Source organism: Enhydra lutris, unplaced genomic scaffold (genome assembly GCF_002288905.1).
Source record: "Enhydra lutris kenyoni isolate GAN:26980312 unplaced genomic scaffold, ASM228890v2 scaffoldscaffold1, whole genome shotgun sequence".
In the NCBI taxonomy this organism is placed as follows: domain Eukaryota; kingdom Metazoa; phylum Chordata; class Mammalia; order Carnivora; family Mustelidae; genus Enhydra; species Enhydra lutris.
Window position 1 is genome coordinate 28484177 of NW_019154085.1, and position 25907 is coordinate 28510083.

Genomic DNA, 25907 nt, shown 5'->3' on the forward strand with positions numbered 1-25907 from the left:
TCCCATTGCCTTCTTGAGCGAGCAGGGGATCCCTTCCCTCTGTATTCCCCGTCATTGTTCTGAACCCCAAGAAAGCCTGTTTGGGATTGGGTTGGAAGGAGTTTTCAGGAATTTCCAGGACTAGAGGAGGGAAGAAGATGCAGGCCCAGATCCCCACCAGCCTTCTCCCTCTCCAGCCCCACCCCCACCTCTTCGTCTAAAGATGCTGGAGACTAGACTGAAAGCACACCCAGTCTTGCAGCTCGGAAAAAAGCGACTGGTCTAGTTTCCCTTCCCCGAAATCTGCTGTAAGACACACTGGCCATTTTGTTAATATATTTCTCAAGCAAAGCTGGTAGTCTCCCCATCCACACCCTCCCTTATCTCTCTCCTGAGGTTATAATTCTTTCTCCACCCATTTATCTTTTAAACTCTTATACAAGACCCCTGGTCTGTGATTTTTAATGTAGTAATCCTGGCCCAGGTACACACTTACGAGCATCCAAAGTCTATAAAGTTCTCAGATAACCTTTATTTACCATTGGCCTTTTTAAAGGTAGGTTAGCACATATTTCCAAGGCTGCCTTCTCTGTGAAACACAAGAATCGGTAGAAAACAACCTCCTCCCCCAAAGCTGCTTTGCTTTTCTAATATTTAAAACGTGAGCCAGGGACCTGGTTTTAGCTTCTAATTTTTGGTGACCTGTAGCCAGTCCCTTTGCCTCGTTTCCCCATTGCGAGGCTGGGGCTTTGCCTCTTGGTTTCACAGTTGAGGAAATGAATGCAAACTTTCTGGTGAACTGGGAACTAGTCATAGGAAAGTCAGTGCTTGGAGATCTGCAGACGGGAAAGGATTGGTGCAGGGGAAATTCTAAGTGCTCATAATGAACTTGTGGTTTGGAGGCATTAAAAAAAAATACTTCTAACCCACTGCCTGACTTGAACATATTTTGTCTCCTATCTCTTTTATAAGGACACAGATGTTATCTGTAAAGTAAAGCATGGTTTTCGTTGAAGTAAGGCTTACAAGAAGCCTGTTTCCTGCTTGCAGTTGCTTATATTTTAAGCTAACTTGCTTCTTATCTTCAGTCTCACTTACCAGTCCCTTTGCTTTTTAAATGTTTGAGTGAATCAGCTCAGAGTCTTATTTTGGGTGCTGGGTACTTTTTTTTGAGCCGTGTAGCATAGAGGAGGAAGTTAAATTAACTTCTGCATTTTCACAGCTGAACCTGTTAAGTGCATTCTCGAGTCCAGACTAGCAAAGAATGAGACCTGGGTGGTTATAAGCTGATCTACAAGATAAATGCCTGTTCATTTTCAAGTAGAAGCATGCCTTGTAGTGTAGAAGTATATTCATATCTATTTGTGATTCCAAAATGAAGCCCATTATCCGGAACGACAGCTCTTTAACTTTTAGAAAATTAACTCTTACAAAGTACTGTTTCAGAGGAATTAAAATAAGCACTCAAGTCTGTAAGCGTAAGTTAGAACTTCTAGGACATTTCTTAACAAATACATTACAGCAATGTTGGTTATTGGGCAGGGCAGCAAGTTTTGGCTTTTACTGTGGCTGTCTTCCCTTTGAGACTTTAAGGGCACTCAAAACATACTCTGCTGAAAAGCTCTCTGAAAATCTTTGAAGAGACCCTGATAGCAGGCCTGGAGGTAGGTGGGATTGCAGATCCCACCCATCAGAAACTGGCTTCTAGGCCTGCTGTGAGTTTCCAGGCATACAGCGTGAGGCAGCAGTGAAGTAGTTAACGGATTTATTGAGGCACATGCCTACTACACTAGAACTTCCAGCAAAAAATGACTAGTGTGATAATCACAAACATTTATAGGATTCTACCAGTGCTCAGCACCAAGCAGAAACAGCAAAAGGAGGCCCTTCTGAGAGAGTCTATTGGCAAAAGTTACAGAGGAGCTAAAGGGTGAGGTGTGTGCGGGTGGAGATGGCAGAGAGACATTAATGAAGGGGAGTAGCTTGGAGGAGAAACCCTGGGAACTGGAAAGGCTTTGCCAGTGCGCGAACCTGCTGGGAGAGGGCAGCTGCCCCGGGCTTTACGCTTCTCAGAGCAAACCCGTTGGGGGAAATCACTGTTCTGAGCAGCCTCTTCCAAAGTAAATCTCATAGCTCTGTGGTGTCCAGTATAATAGCCAGTGGCTACATGTAGCTAGTTAAGTTTAAAGAAGAAAGTGAAATAAAACTAAAATCCAGTTCCTCACACTAGGCACGATTCTAGTGCTCAGTTGCCACATGTCTCTAGTAGTGGCCATATTTGGACAGGACACATGTAGATCATTTGCATTATTGCAGAAAGTTCTGTTGAACAGCACTAGCACTATTGCAGCTACTGAAAATGCAAGCGTGAGATAGTTTTAAAAATAGTTCTGTGGTATATGCTTCAGAATACAGTTGCAGTAATTTTCCTCCTGAGGGTTTTTTGTTTTTTTAAGCGACACCTCAGACCATCCTGCCAAATCCTCTTGCCTGCATCCTACTAAGAGTCTAAACTTCCTTTGGGTAAAATAGTTATCGAAACTGTTGACCATTTAGGCATGATCACCTTTTAATTTGGAGGCAGTTCGGACAAAGCCTAAGATTGATTCCCAACAAATTGCTTTTTATTGTTTTCCTACCACACTCCTGGGAAAATGGCTTATTGGAACGGTTCATATATCGTCACAAAATGGTAATTATTGGTAAATTGTCTCATTAACAGCCTACACGCTAAGAGAATATGCTGATTAAGAAGCCGTGCTCGGCACTACCAATAAACCCCCACAGGTCTTGTCAACAGCATTGCCTTTTCATTTAGGAATTCTTACCCAGATGCCCAATTAAAACAGAAGTAATTGGGTAGGGCGCCTGGGTGGTTCAGTGGGTTAAGCCTCTGCCTTCGGCTCAGGTCATGATCTCAGGGTCCTGGGATCGAGGCCCACATCGGGCTCTCTGCTCAGCGGGGAGCCTGCTTTATGTGACCCTTGATCTCAGGGTCCTGAGTTAGAGCCACACTTTGGGTTTAGAGATTACTTTAAAAGGGGGGGGGGGCATTTTCAAATATGCAGATTCCACTAACATATCCCTTGATCTCAGGGTCCTGAGTTAGAGCCACACTTTGGGTGTAGAGATTACTTTAAAAGGGGGGGGGGCATTTTCAAATATGCAGATTCCACTAACATATCCCTTGATCTCAGGGTCCTGAGTTAGAGCCACACTTTGGGTGTAGAGATTACTTTAAAAGGGGGGGGGGCATTTTCAAATATGCAGATTCCACTAACATATCCGTTAAGTCTCTTCCTTAGGAAGTTACTAGAGAAGATGCTTTAGTAAAACAAGGAAGAAAACCAAGAAGGGAAGCCCCTGGATCCAGGAAGTGGGCAAAATGGCCCAGAAAAGCAGTAAGGAAAATCCCCAAAAGACAACTGTACAGCAAGTCTAGAGAGCAGTCAATCCAGATTGAAACAAGAGAAAGGAGGGATCTGGGACAAAGACTCCAGAGAAAAAGTGCAACTTATTTGAGTATATGGAAAATATTGCTAGACTTTGACAGGGTCTTAGAGCACTTGGGAGAGGGGATGGGCAGGCAACTGTAGATAATACAGAAAATCTACAAGTAAGAGAGAAAAAAGGCAATAATTAAGTCTTAAAAAATAAAGGGTTGTGTAAGTTAGTTGGCATGGTTGTAACGTACTTTGGGGCTTACTGGTAAGCAGCATTTGCAAACATAATAATTTAAATGCCGATTATCGGTTTCACCAAAAACCTTACATAACTGCAGGAAGTCAACAGGTAATGCTTAAAATTAACAAATCGAGAATTAATATTACAAGCATTTGCTTCCATATATAGATCAAATCAGGAAGAACAGGTAAGAATTGAAGATACTGCCTTTACAAAGTAGGCCAGGGAACTGCTTTTTTCATTATAAGACATTTAGCTTATGAATATATTTTTGCACGGGGTATGTGCATTATTTTAGTTCAATAAACATTAATTCTAAAATATTAGCATGTAAGAATCTGTTTTAAAGAGCTGTCTGGGGGCGCCTGGGTGGCTCAGTGGGTTAAGCCGCTGCCTTCGGCTCAGGTCATGATCTCAGGGTCCTGGGATCGAGTCCCGCATTGGGCTCTCTGCTCAGCAGGGAGCCTGCTTCCCTCTCTCTCTGCCTGCCTCTCTGTCTACTTGTGATCTCTCTCTGTCAAATAAATAAATAAAATCTTTAAAAAAAAATAAAGAGCTGTCTGGGCCTTGATGACAGGGGCTAGTTTTTCTTCATTTTTTGGATTCTCCCACTCCCACCCCAAGAGTACATAGCAGAAAATAAATCAATGCACGTAGAAGAAACTCAGCTAAGTTTGTTAGATTCTGCCTGGAGGGAAAATACGGAACAAGGCTCACAGGCATCAGGTGCGGACTCCGCACCTTCAGATAAGTATGAAGGTATGTCTCTGGCAGAGTACCAAAGACAGGGCACCTGGGTGGCTCAGTGGATTAAGCCTCTGCCTTCAGCTCAGGTCATGATCTCAGAGTTTTGGGATCGAGTCCCACATCGGGCTCTCTGCTTGGCAGGGAGCCTGCTTCCTCCTCTCTCTCTCTCTGTGCCTATTCGTGATCTCTCTCTGTCAAATAAATAAAATCTTTAAAAAAAAAAAAAAAAGAGTACCAAAGACAGAAATCAAATCATGTTCCTCGCACCCAGAGGCAACTCCCCAGGCACAGAAGTGGAGGCATGACGAACCCAGGGAGGCCTATTCACCTAGGTGACTTATTGCTTTCCTGCGTTGCTCCTTTAACTATTTGTAGTTCTATAACTGAGAGTCGGTTTTGTTTCCTTTACCAGACTATAAGCTCCACGAGGGCAGGATGTCGTATCATTCTCCACTGCACTCCCAGCATACAGCATGAGCCCGCTAAATATTTGTTGGAGAAATGAATTCGTGACGGTACCGCTAGACAGCCATCAGTGTGACATGAGTAAGGGGCACACGGACAAGCTGAGCGCCAAAAGCCGGCTTGGAGAGGACAAGGGCGGGCTTCTCGCAGCGTCTCTGAAATGACACGACCGGAAGGGTGGAGCTGGACCTCTGCGACGAGCGGGAGGGAGGGGCTGGACAGTGAGGCAGGCATCGGAGAATGACAGCCAACAAGGAGACAAACTTGCAGGAGAGGGGCCTGAAGGGTGGAGGGGCTCCGTGAGAAAGCGAAATGGACCCAGGGTACGGGTGGGGGTCGCGCATGCGCCAGCCCAGCCTCCGCGACGCCCCTGCGTGCGCGTGCACGAGGGGTCGAAGCGGAAATGGCGCCGCGGGGCCGCGCGTCCGGGCAGCGAGCGGAAGTGGGTGTGAGAGCGGAAGTGGCCGGCTGGAGCCGGGGGTTGGGCGGGGACCGGGCTTGTCGGTGAGGCGGCAGCGGCGGCGGCGGCGGCTCGGCAGGCGGGTTCAGGCTTCGGGGGCCAGGTCGGTCGGGTGGGTGGGTGTCTCCACAGCGAGTGCGTGCGAGGGCGAACGCGCGTCTTCACCTTCCCCCCCCCCCCTGGTCCCTCTTCCCTTTCCCCTGACCTCCTACCCCACCCAACCCCCCTCTTCCATGGGGCAGCAGGGCCGCTCTCTCAGTCCTTTCCTCCCTTACCCACCCTCACCCTCCCTTGTTTCTCCTTCCCCTGTCCGGGGCAGCCGCCGCCATGATCCTGCTGGAGGTGAACAACCGCATCATCGAGGAGACGCTCGCGCTCAAGTTCGAGAACGCGGCCGCCGGGTGAGCGCGCGCCCGGGGCCGGTGGGTGGCGGGGGAGGCAGAGTTGACCCCCGCTGGTCCTCAGTGTCGTTCAGTCCTCCAGACTTAAAGGGATGAGGTGGGAGACCTGGCCGGGTGTGGGGACGGCCCCGGCCGGGTAAACGTGGGAGGCTGCTGGGCGCGGTGGGGTGAGGGGCAGAGATGCGTGGGGAGAGGCTCGAAGGAAGGATGCGGAAGCGGCGAGTGGACCCGAGCGCGCGTGCCAAAGGGCAGGAGACCTGTGGGACGTGAGGGCAGCTGGGGCCGGAACTCCGGCTGGAGGATCCCATTGCCTTCTTGAGCGAGCAGGGGATCCCTTCCCTCTGTATTCCCCGTCATTGTTCTGAACCCCAAGAAAGCCTGTTTGGGATTGGGTTGGAAGGAGTTTTCAGGAATTTCCAGGACTAGAGGAGGGAAGAAGATGCAGGCCCAGATCCCCACCAGCCTTCTCCCTCTCCAGCCCCACCCCCACCTCTTCGTCTAAAGATGCTGGAGACTAGACTGAAAGCACACCCAGTCTTGCAGCTCGGAAAAAAGCGACTGGTCTAGTTTCCCTTCCCCGAAATCTGCTGTAAGACACACTGGCCATTTTGTTAATATATTTCTCAAGCAAAGCTGGTAGTCTCCCCATCCACACCCTCCCTTATCTCTCTCCTGAGGTTATAATTCTTTCTCCACCCATTTATCTTTTAAACTCTTATACAAGACCCCTGGTCTGTGATTTTTAATGTAGTAATCCTGGCCCAGGTACACACTTACGAGCATCCAAAGTCTATAAAGTTCTCAGATAACCTTTATTTACCATTGGCCTTTTTAAAGGTAGGTTAGCACATATTTCCAAGGCTGCCTTCTCTGTGAAACACAAGAATCGGTAGAAAACAACCTCCTCCCCCAAAGCTGCTTTGCTTTTCTAATATTTAAAACGTGAGCCAGGGACCTGGTTTTAGCTTCTAATTTTTGGTGACCTGTAGCCAGTCCCTTTGCCTCGTTTCCCCATTGCGAGGCTGGGGCTTTGCCTCTTGGTTTCACAGTTGAGGAAATGAATGCAAACTTTCTGGTGAACTGGGAACTAGTCATAGGAAAGTCAGTGCTTGGAGATCTGCAGACGGGAAAGGATTGGTGCAGGGGAAATTCTAAGTGCTCATAATGAACTTGTGGTTTGGAGGCATTAAAAAAAAATACTTCTAACCCACTGCCTGACTTGAACATATTTTGTCTCCTATCTCTTTTATAAGGACACAGATGTTATCTGTAAAGTAAAGCATGGTTTTCGTTGAAGTAAGGCTTACAAGAAGCCTGTTTCCTGCTTGCAGTTGCTTATATTTTAAGCTAACTTGCTTCTTATCTTCAGTCTCACTTACCAGTCCCTTTGCTTTTTAAATGTTTGAGTGAATCAGCTCAGAGTCTTATTTTGGGTGCTGGGTACTTTTTTTTGAGCCGTGTAGCATAGAGGAGGAAGTTAAATTAACTTCTGCATTTTCACAGCTGAACCTGTTAAGTGCATTCTCGAGTCCAGACTAGCAAAGAATGAGACCTGGGTGGTTATAAGCTGATCTACAAGATAAATGCCTGTTCATTTTCAAGTAGAAGCATGCCTTGTAGTGTAGAAGTATATTCATATCTATTTGTGATTCCAAAATGAAGCCCATTATCCGGAACGACAGCTCTTTAACTTTTAGAAAATTAACTCTTACAAAGTACTGTTTCAGAGGAATTAAAATAAGCACTCAAGTCTGTAAGCGTAAGTTAGAACTTCTAGGACATTTCTTAACAAATACATTACAGCAATGTTGGTTATTGGGCAGGGCAGCAAGTTTTGGCTTTTACTGTGGCTGTCTTCCCTTTGAGACTTTAAGGGCACTCAAAACATACTCTGCTGAAAAGCTCTCTGAAAATCTTTGAAGAGACCCTGATAGCAGGCCTGGAGGTAGGTGGGATTGCAGATCCCACCCATCAGAAACTGGCTTCTAGGCCTGCTGTGAGTTTCCAGGCATACAGCGTGAGGCAGCAGTGAAGTAGTTAACGGATTTATTGAGGCACATGCCTACTACACTAGAACTTCCAGCAAAAAATGACTAGTGTGATAATCACAAACATTTATAGGATTCTACCAGTGCTCAGCACCAAGCAGAAACAGCAAAAGGAGGCCCTTCTGAGAGAGTCTATTGGCAAAAGTTACAGAGGAGCTAAAGGGTGAGGTGTGTGCGGGTGGAGATGGCAGAGAGACATTAATGAAGGGGAGTAGCTTGGAGGAGAAACCCTGGGAACTGGAAAGGCTTTGCCAGTGCGCGAACCTGCTGGGAGAGGGCAGCTGCCCCGGGCTTTACGCTTCTCAGAGCAAACCCGTTGGGGGAAATCACTGTTCTGAGCAGCCTCTTCCAAAGTAAATCTCATAGCTCTGTGGTGTCCAGTATAATAGCCAGTGGCTACATGTAGCTAGTTAAGTTTAAAGAAGAAAGTGAAATAAAACTAAAATCCAGTTCCTCACACTAGGCACGATTCTAGTGCTCAGTTGCCACATGTCTCTAGTAGTGGCCATATTTGGACAGGACACATGTAGATCATTTGCATTATTGCAGAAAGTTCTGTTGAACAGCACTAGCACTATTGCAGCTACTGAAAATGCAAGCGTGAGATAGTTTTAAAAATAGTTCTGTGGTATATGCTTCAGAATACAGTTGCAGTAATTTTCCTCCTGAGGGTTTTTTGTTTTTTTAAGCGACACCTCAGACCATCCTGCCAAATCCTCTTGCCTGCATCCTACTAAGAGTCTAAACTTCCTTTGGGTAAAATAGTTATCGAAACTGTTGACCATTTAGGCATGATCACCTTTTAATTTGGAGGCAGTTCGGACAAAGCCTAAGATTGATTCCCAACAAATTGCTTTTTATTGTTTTCCTACCACACTCCTGGGAAAATGGCTTATTGGAACGGTTCATATATCGTCACAAAATGGTAATTATTGGTAAATTGTCTCATTAACAGCCTACACGCTAAGAGAATATGCTGATTAAGAAGCCGTGCTCGGCACTACCAATAAACCCCCACAGGTCTTGTCAACAGCATTGCCTTTTCATTTAGGAATTCTTACCCAGATGCCCAATTAAAACAGAAGTAATTGGGTAGGGCGCCTGGGTGGTTCAGTGGGTTAAGCCTCTGCCTTCGGCTCAGGTCATGATCTCAGGGTCCTGGGATCGAGGCCCACATCGGGCTCTCTGCTCAGCGGGGAGCCTGCTTTCTCCTCTCTCTCTATGCCTGCCTCTCTGCCTACTTGTGATCTCTCTCTCTCTCTGTTTCAAATAAATAAATAAAATCTTTATTTAAAAAAAAAGAAGTAATTGGGTAAATTAATTTAATTTTTTTGTTACTGTGTACACACCAAGAACCTCAGCCTCAGAAGGTAGGCCCGTGAACTTAGAGCCTAGAGTCCAGAATTGAGGAAATGCTGTCACATGCGAATTGCAGTTGCTTTTAAGTGCATGCTGGCTCCTTGCCACGGTTCTGCATGTTGTGGGGACTCTGTGGTTGTGTGAGGGGGAGTGAAGCTCAGTAAGCAAGACGTGTCAGTTGGGGTGGGCAAGGACTGTGGGAGGAGAAATTTGAGAAAGGAATAAATTAAATCTTGCTGATACTTTGTTCTCATTCCTAAATATGCTGCATGTGTCCTCAGGGAGACAGACTGGTTTGAAGTGATTTGGAATTGGGACATTGTTCAAGAAGCATCTAGAAGAAATGGAACGGTCTGGTTGGTCTTTTTACAGGTAGTTACAGTTGTATAGGCTGTCTGCCTTCTGACCTTGGCACCACTTTGTGCGTGAAGCCCCAGAGCTACACTCCACGAAACAGATGACTCCTTAAGGGCAGGGCCTATCACTTTGGTCATCTTTCTTTCCCAGCATCCTCACTGTATATATGGTTAGCTCAGGAACTAATCTCTTGAAGGAATGGATGAAGCCAGGTGGAATGAATCTTAATTTCTTTAGGTGCTTAATTTATCACTATTCTGATATTGTGTGAATCAGCTTTTTAAAAAATCGCTTTTTTTTTTTTTACAAGAGATTTTATTTATTTATTTGACAAAGAGAGATCACAAGGAGGCAGAGAGCCAGGCAGAGAGAATGGGGGAAGCAGGCTCCCGGCTGAGCAGAGAGCCCATTGCGGAGCTTGATCCCAGGACCCTGAGATCATGACCTGAACCGAAGGCAGAAGCTTAACCCACTGAGCCACCCAGGTGCCCCATGAATTAGCTTTTAGATCATCTTTGTTCTCCATAGTTTGAGTCTGGCTTAGCAGAGAGTAGGGGCCACATTTTTTAGTCTTTGCTCGAATAGGTTGATGGGAGCCCTATAGGGGAATTAACCGCAGAGTGATCAAAAACTTTTGGTGAGATAGCAGAATTCAGTAATTTCTCATTCAGCTCATAGAAGGGGAAAATAGAAGAGGCACATAAATTCCCAGATGGGGAATTGGATGCATTCAGAAGTAAAAACTCCGAAATCCTTAATGAGAAAAGAGGATTGGAAAATACAGTTGTCAGGAGTTTTTTATTGATTGGTGACGTTCTAGAAGCTTCCTTGGGAAAGGAAGAGAAGAAAATTTTTCCTAACAATTTTAAGAATAACTTTCAAAACCCATCTGAGTAAATTGAATATATTTTAGTGTTCTGTGCTATCCAGTTAGTAACCCTGAGGACTTATCTAGCTGGTTTTATTCTAGGACTGATACTCATGGGGTTCTCCTTGTAGTGCTGACCAGTTCCTGATTCTGGGAGTTAGTACAATCCCACAACTTTTCCCAGCCGTAGCTTCAAAGTCTGGTGTTTTCTGACTCCACCTAGAAGAAAAACTAATTCATCGATCACTATCTGTGATATTAGACACTGTGCTCTAAGCTTTAATAACATAACTTCATTTGATTTCTGAATGTGCCTGTGTGACAGCAGTTCCCATTTACAGTTGAGAAAACAAGGGCTCTTGGGAGTTGTGGAGAGAGTAGACATAATGCATTAACCACTGTGCGGATACCCTTCACTGGTGACTTCTAACCTTACAATGGGTCACACACAGAACATGGTATTTGTGTGGCACATTTGAGTGAATGGTCTAGCCTAGAGATCCTGCTATTGGGCTACCCTGAGGGCTGTGAGGATCATTATCTCAGCATGTCTGTAACTTAGTCACAAGACACTGGTTGGGAAACTGTCCTGTACACATGTCATCTCAATTAGTCTTCACAACAACATTTTAATCTTCATTTTCTAGAAAAGGAACCTGAGGCTCAGCAGTATCTGAGCAACATTGAGCGTGGTTTATAGCCAGTAAGTGACAGGACTTGAGCTGAATAGTCAACTCCGAAGGACTTGATTTTATTGTGCTTAAACTCATTCCCAGCATCTGAAACTTCAGCAGATGGTAAAACAACAACAAAAAAAATAACTTAATCCATTTATCTTTTGGTTTTGTTAAAGTGGTATACTTTCCCCCAGACCAGTCTTATTCCCCTCTAGCTCCAAGGTTTTAAACCGCAAAAGTAAATAACAAACACCTGGTCTTGGAATTGACACCATCCTGTTTGGTATATTTCACTCTTGATCTGGTCTCTTTGTTGGGCACAGAGTTTGTAACTCCCACCTGACCTCTCCAGAAGACTCCTTTGGCCAAATGTGTTCCTCTATAGCCTGTCTTCTCTATAACCTACTGTGCAGCCATAAAGCATAAACTGAAATATTAATGGTGGTGATTTGACAAATATTCCCAAGTCAGGCAGCAAACCTCTTAGTATAGCTCTTCCTAAGCAACTTCTCCCAGTGGGGATTTGTCCTTAGGGAACTTGACAACCTAGAGAAATTCAGAATTTCAGTGAAAATGTTTATAGATTGGGAGGGGTGGGGCTGGGTAGCTCAGTTGGTTAAGCATCCAGCTCTTGATCTCCACTCAGTTGTGACTTCAAGGTCATGCATTTAGGCTCTGCATTGGACTTCACGCTGGGCATGGAGCCTACTTTTAAAAATATTTTTCTTTTAATGTTTACAGCTTGGAACCCTAAGGCTTTTTTATTTCTACCTAATTTTTCTCCATCTTTGATGGAGTAGGAGAATGAATTTTTTTTTAAAACAGATTAATATTCAAGTTAAATATGTATGAGAAAAAATTAACTATGTTTCCTAACTATGTTTCCATGCTTCTTTTTTTTTTTTTTTAAGATTTTATTTCTTTATTTGACAGACAGAAATCACAAGTAGGCAGAGAGGCAGGCAGAGAGAGAGAGGAGGAAGCAGGCTCCCCGCCGAGCAGAGATCCCGATGTGGGGCTTGATCCCGACCCTGGAATCATGACCTGAGCTGAAGGCAGAGGCTTTAACCCGCTGAGCCACCCAGGCATCATTCCTTCCTTGGCTGAGTTAAAGCCCAAGGATTAAAAAAAAAAAAAAAAAAAAAAAAAAAACCCAGCCACCTACTAAGTGACGCCATGTGGACTTTCACAAGCCTCCACCCTGACGTTTTGGCATAGCCACCCTTCCCCAGGGAAACAGACTTCGGTGCTTCCTGCCATTGTGCAGCCTCTTCATGGTTCGTGCAAGTGAGCCTTAGATGAATGTTTGTTCTGCTTCTTGCTCTGCTCTTGCTTTTTAGAGGTTGAGGAATTGTGGTTGGCCATTCATTGTCTTTGTCTCCTAGCTGTAGTTTCAGATGAAAGGTCAGAAGCAATGGAAGGTTTCGTGTTGCTCTCTTCATCATATTCTGAACTCTGCTTCTCCATAAACCCACTCAGTGCTTTGATTCTTAGAGTCTCCCGGACTGATTTTCCTAAACCACACACGGATGGCTGTGCAGGAATAGAGTGGAATCCGTATGTGACTTATATCCGTTGATTTTTCAGCAGGGCTAGCACTTCATAAAAACCAGTTTCCTGGAAGAGTAACTGCGTAGCATCTGCAGCGCTTTTTAACACGCATACACCACCCTGTGTATTCCATTATTTCCCAGCAACCCTAGAGGGCGGCTCAGTCGTGGTTCCCTTTACAGGTAAGGGAGCGGATGTAGTATAAAAAAGATGTACTTGATGGTGAGGTCTTGAGCAAATTAGGCAAGGATAAATGTGGAAATGTGTGTGTCTTGTCTGTTGGTCCATAAAACAAAGTGGAATCATTGGAGTCCTAGGTCATTAAGAGATAAAACCGTGGAGTCTTCTTTTGTTTCCTACCATTGGGCTTTGAGGAGAAGTGGGGAAATCACATAACGTTGCTTTCATGGGAGGTTAATTGACCATTATTGTTTATAGCTAGGATGTATGTCATGCCTTCTAGGTAATAACTCAGCAGCATTTATCAAGTGGAAGTTTCTGTACCAGGCTGAGCTGGGCGCTGCACAGAAAGTATCAGGCTGTTGGTGTTGCCTTCCAGGATGAGTTGTTTGTATCTGTTCTCTTGCTTTATCTTTAGCAGTTCAGTGAGGTTGTATTCTCCCATTTTATAGATGAATTAAGACGTGAGAAATTCAGGCGTGCAGGTGTTAATTGGTCTGAAAACATGGTCCTGATGAAAAGCTAAAGCCTTGGTGTCTTGACTGTCCCCAGCGATTTTGCAGTGTTATTTTGTGCTCCGCTTTCTATGTAAGTGCAGTGCAGGAATTTCAAAACAAAACTAGGGTAGAACCAGTCCAAGAGGGCTTCATGAAGGAGAGTGGTGAGAACTTTGGTGACGTTAAGGGAGAGGGAAAGACGTGTAGGAAGACTTACAGATTGTCTTTGAAATGGTATAGAACTTCCTGTTCTGTTTTATGGCCTGGAATTATCCCTTCTTTAGTGGATTAAAACCATTCTGCATTCTGTTTAGCAGAATGTACTACCTCCACATCCGTCACTACTGTCCTATGGGAGAGACATTGATCAAAAGATGGCATCTTATAGTTCACATATGCAGACATACATATCATAGTCTTAAGGAATTCTGAACTGAAGCTAAGCACCAGCTATGGCAGAGATTTGACAGCAGCTAGAACACAAAAATTGTCTGTCCTGCTGCTTTTTTGTATCCTCTACCTTAAGGGAGCCCAAAGGTTCAGATACATGAGAAAATGAGTTGCAGTCTCAGGTCAGCAGTAAGCATAAGACTGGTCCAGAATGCTCCGATCCGGAACAGAGCTCAAGAGTCTGCAAGTCCCCTTGGGGGCAAGCAGCAGTACAGCTGTCTTTATTGAAGGACTGTTCTTTTGTTTTGCAGTAACAAGCCAGAAGCAGTAGAAGTAACATTTGCAGGTAAGTGTCCTTACTTCAGCCCTGTTAAGGCACAATATAAAAATAGAAAACTCATTCCTAAAATAGGTTTGGAGATTTGGAGTACTGTCCCTTGATTGTCAAGTCTTCTCAGGGTCTTTGTTTTAGATGATCATTTTGTGGATTTATGGAACTATGTGAAGTTACCTGCTGATATCTTAGAAGTTGGGGCTTACTGTTGTGGTATAAACTTCAGTTTAACTTGGAAATATTAAATTACTGCCTTCAAGTAGCCTTCATCTCAGTTTGCCTAGCACTAGAGTAGTGGGGAAACATGGATAATACTAGAGGCCTGTTCAACAAGTCAGAGAGAGGTTACTGTTTTCTAGTCCCTATAAAAAAAATTAGCTGTTGATACTACTCACTTGCTTTGTGGACTTTAAGGAGTTAAACAATCACCCTCTATAAAGTGAGGGTACTTGACTAGATTTTGGAATACTTTTTGCAGCTCTGAAGTGCTGTGATTGGAGACCAGGCACCATCCCTGTCCCCTCCCACTAACCAGCAATGCCAGATCTCCCTAAAGTGATGGCGCTCAGCACCTGGTTTCAGGAACTACCCAGGGTTAAGTCCTCTCTGTACTGCAGGAAGATAGAAGCCAAAGAGAGGGGGGCCTGGATATAAATTAGAAGAAACTTAAGAAATAACCAGGTGCAATGTGGGGGCCTTGTTTGGATCTAATTCAAATAACATGACATTATTTTAAAACTTTTTTTTTTTTTTGAGGCAGAATATTTGAACACTAGACTGGATATTTGACATTAAGAAGCTACTCTTAAAAGTTTAGTCATGGCAGTGGTATTGTAGCTGTGTTGGGTTTTGTTTTGTTTTGTTATGTTTTGTTTTGTTTTTAATTCTTCCTTATCATCTGGAGATGCATTCTGAAATATTTATGGATGAAATGATGTGATGTCTCAGATTTACTTTAGAATAAATCATCGGGGGGACGTCTAAATGAAAGATTGGCCATGTGTTCATAATTGTTGAAGTTACATGGAGCAGGCTAGGAGTCCATTCCATGTACTATTGTAGCTTCTTTAAAATACATCACAACAAAAGCTTTAAAAAAAAAATTTTTTTTCAGCACCAAGCTGTGACGAAGGTAAGAATAGCTTTATAATTTTAGAAGAGAACAAAGAGATCAGTACTTGACAGTTCTGTCCCAGTGTTTTTGCTGACTTTCTGCATGGATTTAAATATACACCTGCTTCCAAGGAGGACCTCCTTGTGGCCTGTAACAAGGTAGGCAGTCACCTTGAGATCTTATTTCCCGTTCCCAAGTTAAGCAGTTTTATTTACTTTCCCTCATAGATTTTGATGGAGTCCTCTATCATATTTCAAATCCTAATGGAGACAAAACAAAAGTGATGGTCAGTATTTCTTTGAAATTCTACAAGGAACTTCAGGCACATGGTGCTGATGAGGTATGTTCCACATCATTTTCCTTGGGTCTCTTGTTTCCTCTTCACCTTGCTGGCAGCTTGCCACTTCTAGAAGGTCTGTGGCAGTGGCCACTCCGGACAGCTTGCTCACCTAACCAGGGACTCTCGACCCATATTACAGAGAAGGGTGTTTTTCAGAAAAAGCTTTGGCTCTTTGCTTGTTGTTTATTACTCTAGAAAAATAAAGGTGTTCCCTAACCAATGAAAACCAAGACAACTTTAGTTCCCAAAAAATGCACCAAACAATACATTCTTAGACCAGTAAAAAAAAATAGCTGTCACAGGGCAGCTGGGGGGCTTAGTTGGTTAAGCATCCACCTCTTGATCTCAGCTCAGGTCTTGATCTCAGGGTCACGAGTTCAGGCCCCACATTGGGCTCCACGTTGTGTAGCCTACTTAAAAAATAGCTATCTTGGGCGCCTGGGTGCCTCGGTTGGTAAAGCAACTGCCTTCGGCCCAGGTCATGATCCCAGGATCCTGGGATTGAGCCTGCTTCTCCCTCTGCTGCCACCCCTTGCTTGTGCTCTCTCTTTCTCTGTCAAATAAATAAAATCTTAAAAAAAAAAAAAAAATAGCTGTCTCAAGATTGAGATGGGTTCCATTCTATTTCTGTAATATTGTAAAGCAGGTATATAGCTCTGGCCTTTAAAGTTTAAGGTCTTAATTTCTCATTCTGGAAATTTAGGTACAAATCTACCCTTTAAATTTTTTGATTTAAACTTCTTTAGAGCTGGCTACTTCAAGTTTCTCTTCTTCCTTATAACTACCATAGGGGAAATAAGAAAGGTTGTCCATGCATTTTGAAATTCTTAATGGCCATGCCTTGTTCACTAGCTTCTTTCTATAGCTTAAGTAGCAGGTTTGGTTCCTGTTGAACTGTATTTGCTCTGGGGAGAGCCATTTATGGAAGAAAGAAAATGCTGTTACACCAGTGTGCATACGTTGTGGTTGGGTCTCAAAGCAGGAAGTATGACTCAGTTCCTGAATCAGTTTTCAGATATCTTTTAGTTTTAACAAGCTAGGTTCTCCTTAATCTGGTGAATGAAGATATGGTCATTTCTATTTTCTTTCTAATTAAGAGCTTTTGAAATAGTTAAAATTTATGCAATGAAAAGGCTGTTTGAGAAAAAAGATCAAAATCTATCTCAGTAATATTTTGGTATAAAAACTAAAATTGATATTAACTATGATCCCAAGGCCAAAAGCAGTCATTTCTTTTAGTTATTCATATGCAGTTGATCTGTCCCAGAAATTCAGGGAAGAGCCAAAACATTTTCTGAATTGCCTATTCAAGGGAAGAGGAAATGTTTAGAGAATTTGTATTCTCTGTGATTTTACCTGAAAGAAAAGCTTCAGGAGGAAGACCCAGTCTCATAAAACATAAGGATCATTCTAGAAAAGTAGCCAACTCCCCTCTTTACCAGATTAAAAACAAAAGGGAACAAGTGACTATTAAAGTGGCCCCACTTTTGATTTACCATAAAATGACAACCTGAAAAGAATTGTTAAAGCTTTGAACAGACAACTCAAAATTGTGTAATCGTTCTCTGCAAACAGTCCTCTCTTTTTAAGATGCAGGCACAATGATAGCAATCTTTGGAAGGGAAAGAAAGCGTTAGAGATGGATTTCTTAAATCTCCTTTCCAGTCTGTGCCTTCTGCACTCTGGAACTCCCCAACACAGTGCTATTCTGGTAGCTCCCACAGGGTCAGAGAACCAACCCCACCCGCCCACGTGGGTGGAGCAAGTAACACTCAGAGCTTTGGAGCGGAGTGCACGGTGCGTGGCTCTCTGGGTTGGTTAAACAGTGACCAGCTTGCAATAACCAGAGGAAGCTTGCTGCTCTGCCCAGGCCCTTTTTCAAGGCAGAAAGCCTCTGCTGCTAGGGCGGGAAGGTCTGATGGTGAGGACCGATGGGCTGTCTCCACCCATCTCCTGGTGTCAGATTGAAAGAGGGGGCACTCCGTGGAAAATGAATCATGGTTAAAAGTGCAGGTGAAATCAACAGGAAGCATTGGCTGGTTTTGCCAAGTGGAAGGAGCAGAAGAGTGAAATGGTATAAGTTTGGCTCTTAGATCTCAGAATATTAAGCTTGGAATTAAACTAAATCTTGAGAGCTATGTTTTTTTCTTCCACAATCTAATTTCCCCTTCCTCCAAGTACCCACAGTCCACCTGGTGCAGTACTGTAGCTCAGAGACCACACGCTAGTTCAAATTCTGCTGGGATGTGCCCATTATTCTTCCCGCCGCCTCAGAACTTTAGAAGTGGTATGTAGGACACCTGAAGGTGAGATCTCTCTGTGCCACCAACAAACTCTGTGACCTTAACCTCTCCCTTCAGTTCCTCTTCTGTAAAAGAGACAACCCTACAGCGGCTTTATGGTCACCAGATCGGAACTGTGTGTGACCTTACTTGTTGTTTGCCTGTATACGAACCAGTGTGCCCACACAGTCAGAACTGAGGCCTGTTCTCTTTCCATCGTTTGATAGATAGATAGAGAATTTCTTCCAGCTGTAGGAAAGTGGTGAAATAAATGTGTGGAATAGTAAAGAGTATTTAAGAACAGGAAGTAAAGAACCTTGCTGTGTGATAATTTTTTCAAATAGGCCATACGTGGTTTGCTGCTGCATTTTTTTTTTTTAAATACCTAGAGGGTGCATTGAAAGTAAGATTAGAAGAAAACCTAAGAATTCACTTGGCTCTGTTTACTGCCAATCCCCATATGCAGGCATGAGTGGGCACAGGGCCTGCTCGCATGGGGCTCCCCTCTAGGCTGCCTGCACTTGCGCTGCTTTTCTCTGGCTGATGAAATCCTGTAAAACCTGCATGTGTAACTCCTACAATTAAAACAAAAGTTCATGCTTTTGTTCACTTTTAATTTGGTGACTTGTCACTGATGAAGTATCCTTTTTTTTTTTTTTTTTTTTTTTGTATCCCAGAAAATTACAGAGGATCGTGAGTGTGTGTGTGGTGAGGTAGTGTTGAGAAATTGACTAAGTGTCTACAGACAGAGCTCGGTAGCCTGTTGTACTGCTGTCACATATATTGGCCTCCGTTTTCCCTTCTTGTGGAATAGCGACGACACCTTCCCTCCCTGAATGTGTTTTCAGTGAGGGTTAAGAATAAACCATGTCTGTTTTGCCTCTTACACATATAAAGACTACTAAATACCGAAAAAGTGACTAAGTTCTGACGACTCTAATGTTTACGTTTTTCTATCCTCAGATAGCTGCTTTTTTACTGCTTACCATAGCCTATATAACATTTAAATCTGAACTGGTCCTTCCAGAAGGTTTCTGTTTCTCAAATTGTCAGCCTAAGAGCAGTTTGTACCAGATGAAGCAGTCACTCTGACAGAGAAATAGGAAGGTATATAAAGGGCTCTTGTTTTATCATTTACTCCCCAAAGCTGGAGAGGAGCCAGTAGCAAGTATTTCGGGGTGCAGGCAGGCATTTAGAGAGTACAGCCTTCTGTGGACCCACCAGCATAAATAAATGGCTATGTGGTTCAGTGATCTCTTGTCTTTTGTCTTAAAATCCATAAAACCGATGAGCTAAATAATTTTAAGGCTTTCAAGATAAGCAGGCTGACTGGAATCTGTTCCCAGCAATTCTGCCTTTATCTCTTTACTCACCTGGGTTACTGGTTCGGCCTGTACTTAATTGATAACTAACATAATCTACTCTCACTTGGGTTTGGCATCCTTTTGCATTCTTGAAAACAAAAGTGATTGTGTGCGATACATAGTCGGGAGGAGAACAGAGAGCCTAAAACAGGGGTGACCAACTCCTAAAAGTTAAAAGATGAGCCTGGATTGAAAAACAGATCCTAGATTAACCTTCTGGATTTTTTTTTTTAACAAGGTTTTGGTTTTTCTGTTTTGTTTTTAAGATTTTATTTATTTATTTAAAAGTGAGAGCGTGAGTAGGAGGGAGAGGGAGAAACAGACCCCCCCCCAGCTGAACAGGGAGCCTGATGAGGGGCTCGATCCTAGGACCCTAAGATCGTGAACTGAGCTTAAGGCAGATGCTTAACCAGCTGAGCCACCCAAGTGCCCCTAACCTTTTGGATTTAATCTTCACTCGTGAGGGACTGGCTTGGTAGCTCAGATGTATCTGCTTCCCATTGTGTATCCAGTGTCCCATCCACCAAATGAAAAATTCTGATTTAGAAGGAGCTTGGCAAATATAATGCTTTAAAAATAATGACATTATCATGACATTTGGATTAACATTTGTTTTTGTATTTTCTAGTTATTAAAGAGGGTGTACGGGAGCTTCTTGGTAAATCCCGAATCAGGTATGTAGTAATGCAACTGTGGGATGACATGGAAAGAGACCTGTCCTGTTTGTACTCTGCTTTTTTTTAACCAAAGCATTTCATTTAAATACTGTGCATTCTACAAATATTTCTGCCTGAGCCCAGTTCGCACTTCAACTCTCTCCATAAAAATAGCTTGTAAGGGACTTTGCTTTGTCCAGTAATGGTACACAGTGTGGTTTGCAAAACTGATGTGGATCATTTTTAATGTTTATGTGGTGGAGCCAAGTGACTTACAACCAGTGGGCCCCTTTTGTTTGCTCATGGTGATTAAATGCCTTTTGAGACTGAGCAAACATTGGTTTTCACCCCAGCCCCTAATTACACCATTTTCTGTACTTTGCACTTTTGGAGAAGGAAACATAACTGTTCTCACATTTTCAAGAAACAGAAATTTCAGTCCCTCCTTTTAATCTGTTCTTTTTAATAAAGAATAAATAGCCTCTTCACAGCCAGAGGAATTGAAAAGCACCATAGCCTTCCTTGATTACAACAGCTATGTTCCTGCTGTTTTACAGGAAATTTAAAGCAGAAAAACTGAACAGTATTTTCATCCTCGTGAATAAGTGCTGGGCTCAGATTCTGCATTTAGCTGGGCCCCCTGATGAGGACCAAGTAGTTAAATTCTTTTGAACACATTACTCACATTTTGTTCCTGTGGTACTTCGATTAGCAAATTGTTCTAAGGAGAGTTCATCTGTCTATTCACAGCTGTTATTTTCACTAGCTTATTTCCTTCCCCAGCCTTTGTGTGGTTTTTGTTTGCTTATTTGTTTTCATTTTTATAATGTGACATGCCTCAACAGTCCCAATAAAAGACTTTCCCCGGTCAATCCCAATAGAAGACCTTCCCCAGTCTTCTGTATGCTGTGGAAACAAAATACCAAATACAGAATGATATCTTTGGGACGTAACTTGTTACTAGGGATACTGTGGGTGGGAGAATACTGGAATGTTTTCATCCCCAAATAGATGGTAGAAATATATCAAGAAATAAAAACAAAAACAAAAAAATAAATAACACTGTAGGCTTTAAGGGGATTCAAGGAATTTTAGAGAGAGAAGAAGAAAGAAAGAAAGGCAGAAACAGAACTAGACTAGAAAAAATCGTGTTGGAACTCTTGGGCATGCTTGACATAGCTCAGATCCTATAGTCTCCCAGAACCACTGGAGTGTAACACAGAACTAATGTTTCTGTCCCTGAGCCTTTTCTTCTACTTCCTGCTAAAAGCGCAGGCCATTGCCAGATTGCAGACCTTGTGTTCATACAAGTGCAAAGTATAAATACACATGAAAGTGATGTGTCTCCTCTTTTTCTGTGGGTTTATATAGGCAAGTTTGGGAGTCTCACCAGGCTCTACTAGATTTTTCCTTTTAATCTGTCCTCAGTATGTTCCTTTTCATCATATGAAAGCCTTACTTAGAGTCTGACTTGAGCTGTAGTTTTATTTTGTTTTATTTGGCTTCTTAAAACTAACAAAGCTCAACTTCATGTATTTTCATTTTCTATCTAATCTTTAATCCTGTAGTCTGCTTCTCTGGTTTTCAGGTACCCAAAATGGAGTGATGATTGATATTACTCAATATTAGAGTGCCAGAAATATGCTCAGCACAATCTAGAACATAGATTTAGATAGCCCATGTTCTCAGTGAAGCTTGATCCAACAAAAAACATACCTCCAGAATGCGCTTGGGAAAAAATTAAATAGTGACGAAGTATAAATGTTTAGATACTCCATACGGTTCTGGTAAAATTATTCCCAGCAGTTACCTAGAATATGAAATGGCCCTCAGTGATGTACAGATACTCTTGCAAAGCCACCTGTAGGCTTTTTGCCTTATATTAATTGTTTGATTAGCTAATCAGTTTCCCCAGCCATGTTTGCTGGAACTCATACTTGACATGCTGTAAAGAGGGAGAATAGTGGGCAGTGGTCAGCAGACTTGGCTTTGGGTCCCATTTATTGATGACCTACTGTGTTCTGGGCACTTTAAAATACTTATAAGCGCTCTAAATATTCCCAAGGGCCTCCCCAGTCTAGCCACCCTTTTTAATTTTATTTTTATTTTTATTTTTTTAAAGGTTTTCTTTATTTATTTGAGAGAGAGAACAAGAGATAGCATGAGAGGGGAGAAGGTCAGAGGGAGAAGCAGACTCCCCATGGAGCTGGGAGCCTGACGTGGGACTCAATCCTGGGACTCTGAGCCCAAGGCAGTCACTTACCCAGCTGAGCCACCCAAGCGCCCTAGCCCCCCTTTTTAAATAGATGTAGGAATTATAGAGGTTAGGTAGTTTGTCCAAGGTCATGAAGTGGCAAGACCCAGGATTTGGACCCAGTTCTGTTCAGTTCCAAATAGAGTTGCCTGTACCTCTGTGTCATGCTGCATTTAGCATGGCACTCTGCTCCTTTGAACTTGTTTTCCCTTTAAAATGAGAACAACTGTATCTGGCCTGCCTACTTCAAAGAATTCTTACAGAGATCAAATGAAGTAAAATATTTTAAAACACTGTGAAATTTTGGGGGATGCCTGGGTGGCTCAGTTATTAAGCGTCTGCCTTCGGCTCAGGTCATGATCCCAGGGTCCCTCTCCTACTCCCCCTGCTTGTGTTCGCTTTCTCTCTGTGTCTCTCTCTGTCCAGTAAATAAAACTAAAAAAAAAAAAAAAAACCTGAAATTTTGATAGCATGTAGAAACAAAAGCTTTTGGGGAGGTATACACATACACACACACATTTAAATTTGTCCATACTTCACCTCTTGCCACAAAGGGTTTGCGATGGTATGTGAAGGGTTTTTTGTTTTGTTTTTTGTTTTAATTAAAAAGCTACCCAGGGGGGTGCCTGGGTGGCTCAGCAGATCGGGCCTCTGCCTTTGGCTTGGGTCATGACCCTGAGATCATGCAAGATTGAGTCCCACATCCCCACATCAGGCTGTCTCCTCAGCGGGGAGCCTGCTTCCCCCTCTCTCTCTCAGCCTGCCTCTCTGCCTACTTGTGATCTCTCTCTCTGTCAAATAAATAAATCTTTAAAAAAATAAAATATCTTATTAAAGAAAAAAAAAAGCTACCCAGCTGCTGACTTTGTGTTAGCACTTGGCAGTTAAACCGTCAGAGGAAAATACATAACTCGTATTATTATAGCTTGATAGCATACACAGGTGCCCACTTCATTCCTGTGTCTGGAACACTAAATTTCTACTCAAAGTTCTGAATTATGGCTGCTTTTTATTCCTTATTTGTAATCAGTCATCTTTGATATTGATTCAAATTTTTGCATAGCATTTGTTAATTAGATGTATATATTTACGGTGGTTATACAAGAATTAAAGTTTTATCTTAACCTTGAGAGTGGACAGCAGTCTACCTGGGTTAAAAGTATGGACACTGAAACAAGATAAGATGTCATTAGAACCTGCAAAGTTTTTTGGTTTCGTTTTAAATATAACCACTTGTGGGTTTTTTTCCCCTCTCTAGGATACAATGTCTCTTTGCTATATGACCTTGAAAATCTGCCGGCATCCAAGGATTCCATTGTGCATCAGGCTGGCATGTTGAAACGAAATTGTTTTGCCTCTGTCTTTGAGAAATATTTCCAATTCCAAGAAGAGGGCAAGGAAGGCGAGAACAGGGCAGTTATCCATTACAGGGATGATGAGACCATGTGAGTATAGAACCTGGTCCCAAAGCCGGGGCAAGGCTTACATGCCCTCACTGAAAGATACACATTAGGTCAGACCTTAAGCTCTACTGTGTGAATCCCCCTAACATGTCTTTCTCATAAAGTTCTTTAAGCCAGGTTGTAGATGACAGGGGAAAAAAGGGGGCCATTTCTGCTCTTCTCCACAGATACCAGTAGTTGGCAAAAGATGAAGGGTGCTTTCCTTTAAGACACCACTATTGAAGGTCCCCTTTAGTCATATAGCCTGGGTGACAAGAAGGGAGAGGGAACTGTGTGTTCTGCGTGTTTGCAACTCTTGGATCATCTACATAGTAGGACTCTCCTAGTATATAAAGCAAGAAATGTTTTAAAGTGAAGTTCTGAGAGTTAGTAACCCCCGATACCATGTCCCACCACACAGACACGTCAGTATCAGCTCCTCGGGGTGATGGTCCTCTCCTGCCTCTCTGGGCGTGCATGTGTTATGCTGACTCTGTTGGTCCAACATACTGAGTCTCCCTTGGCACACCTTGTTTTATGAACTAACTGATTTAGGACTTACCGCCTTCTTCACTTGGAAATCAAGTTCTTGACAAAATCTCATGCTGATTCTTCTTATCTCATGGGTTTTGTTCCCCTCAGGTACGTTGAATCTAAAAAGGACAGAGTCACGGTAGTCTTCAGCACAGTGTTTAAGGATGATGACGACGTGGTCATTGGAAAAGTGTTTATGCAGGTATGCAGAGGATGTCTTGCGGAGGGAGCACGGGGGTGTGCTGGCTTACACCTGGGCACCAAAGCACACCGTGAGCATAGGAGAGAGAATGGGCCGCTCAGAGGGCACCGGCACTTGTCAGAGATTTCATCAGACAGCCTCCACAGAACTCACTGTGCGTTGTTTTTCCCTCGTGCCTTTTGCCTTTTCAGCACTGGACTGGAGAGTGAATTGAGGATTAAACAAGCTAATGGTATGACTGAGGTTTTTTTTGTTTTTTTGTTTTTTTTTACTTTTTGTTTTTTTGGTTTGTTTTTTTTTTTTTATTTGAGAGAGAGAGAGAGACAGTGAGAGAGAGCATGAGCGAGGAGAAGGTCAGAGGGAGAAGCAGACTCCCCGTGAGGCTGGGAGCCTGATGCGGGACTCAATCCCGGGACTCCAGGATCAAGACCTGAGCTGAAGGCAGTCGCTTAACCAACTGAGCCACCCAGGCGCCCCGGTATGACTTAGTTTTAAGCACCCTTGCTGCCATAGGGTCTTCAGTTTAAAGCTTAGTCATGTTTCCTACCCTCTTGTGTTTCCTGCAGTTTCTGGCAAGGTCCCTTCTTGGCTTGGTTTAGTTCTTCTCAGAACTGAGTCTCTAGATTCCTGAGCAGCAGGTAGTGCATCAGTAGGGCAGAGTGGGGGGGCAGACAGGGAGGCAGATTGGCCAGGGTTTGTCCGAGGTCACCGCAGAGCGCCTCCCTCAGAAGAAGCTCACCTGTCAAGGAGAGGAATGGGGCTGAGTGGGACATTTGGTAATTGGATTTCTGGTACAGTTGGACTCCAGTCTGATACAATACCCCACTGTGGCTTTGTCATGCTGTCTGCTGACCAGCTGCTCGCTCTGAGATAGGAGAGCTCGTCGTTGAAGTGGTATATTCAGGCTGATTTCTTCCAGGATGGCTCAGCATTCAGGCTGATTTCTTCCAGGATGGCTCAGCATTCAGTAGCTAGTACGGCGGTTAGATTGTCAAACACCTTTTGTACATTCATCCTGTTCCTTGGCAGGGTGAGGAGATTTAAGAATTCTGAGACAGACTCTTTTTTGTGCCATGGAGTTGAAAGATGGTTGTGCTTAGTGCAGTGAGGATATTTTATGGGTATCCTCTCTAAGCGGCTAGGGACATACTCAAAAGTAAGAGCCTCAATTTCATCCATCTCTGGTGGCTTTTTGTGTTTAGTTTAATTAATCAGAAACTCTAATTTTGCAGTCACTATGCAGAAGAAATTGGAATATTGACACTTCCAGCATTTGAGAGCACTAAACTTTGACAGAGAGAGAGAGAGAGAGAGAGAGAGAGAGTGTGTGTGTGTGTGTGTGTGTGTGTGTGTGTGTGTACGTGTACGTACACACAGATGTATAGACCTATATCTTGGGTCCTAAATGTAAGCCTCCAGACAGGCATTTCATCTGTTTTTAGGCAGAATTGACAAGGGAATTAAATGCAGTAGCTTAGAAATTGGGCTGAATCCAGACTGACAAACTAATTTTAAAAGCTATGAAGTGTATATTTAGATTTGGCTGGTTTTTTACCAGTCTTGTTCCATTTTATTCCCGGCGACATCTTAACTTATTTTTGTGCTTTAAACAGACCTTATCTTGGAGAGCTTACAGGAGATTTGTTCCTTAGGAGAATTTTGTGTGCTTTTTTGCATATGAATTTAAACTCCTCCCTCAAAGTACATGTGATAGGGCACTGG

At 43.3% G+C, this 25907-nt stretch overlaps 1 protein-coding gene across 3 annotated transcripts in view; it reads left to right on the top strand.

The window, feature by feature from the left end:
• The window catches only part of LOC111144070 (actin related protein 2/3 complex subunit 2), a 35866-nt gene that overhangs the window by 557 nt on the left and 9402 nt on the right, over window positions 1-25907 (top strand). The window contains exons 1-7 of one of the 3 annotated variants that reach the window (XM_022498205.1): window positions 5315-5438; window positions 5655-5736; window positions 13975-14009; window positions 15339-15451; window positions 19726-19771; window positions 23266-23452; window positions 24092-24185. In XM_022498205.1, coding sequence (XP_022353913.1) covers window positions 5663-5736; window positions 13975-14009; window positions 15339-15451; window positions 19726-19771; window positions 23266-23452; window positions 24092-24185 — 549 coding nt within the window. In that variant the 5' untranslated portion in view covers window positions 5315-5438; window positions 5655-5662. Of the gene's footprint in view, window positions 1-5314; window positions 5439-5616; window positions 5737-13974; window positions 14010-15338; window positions 15452-19725; window positions 19772-23265; window positions 23453-24091; window positions 24186-25907 lie in introns of those variants that run through there. The other 2 variants (XM_022498294.1, XM_022498374.1) reach the window with 2 other exon arrangements.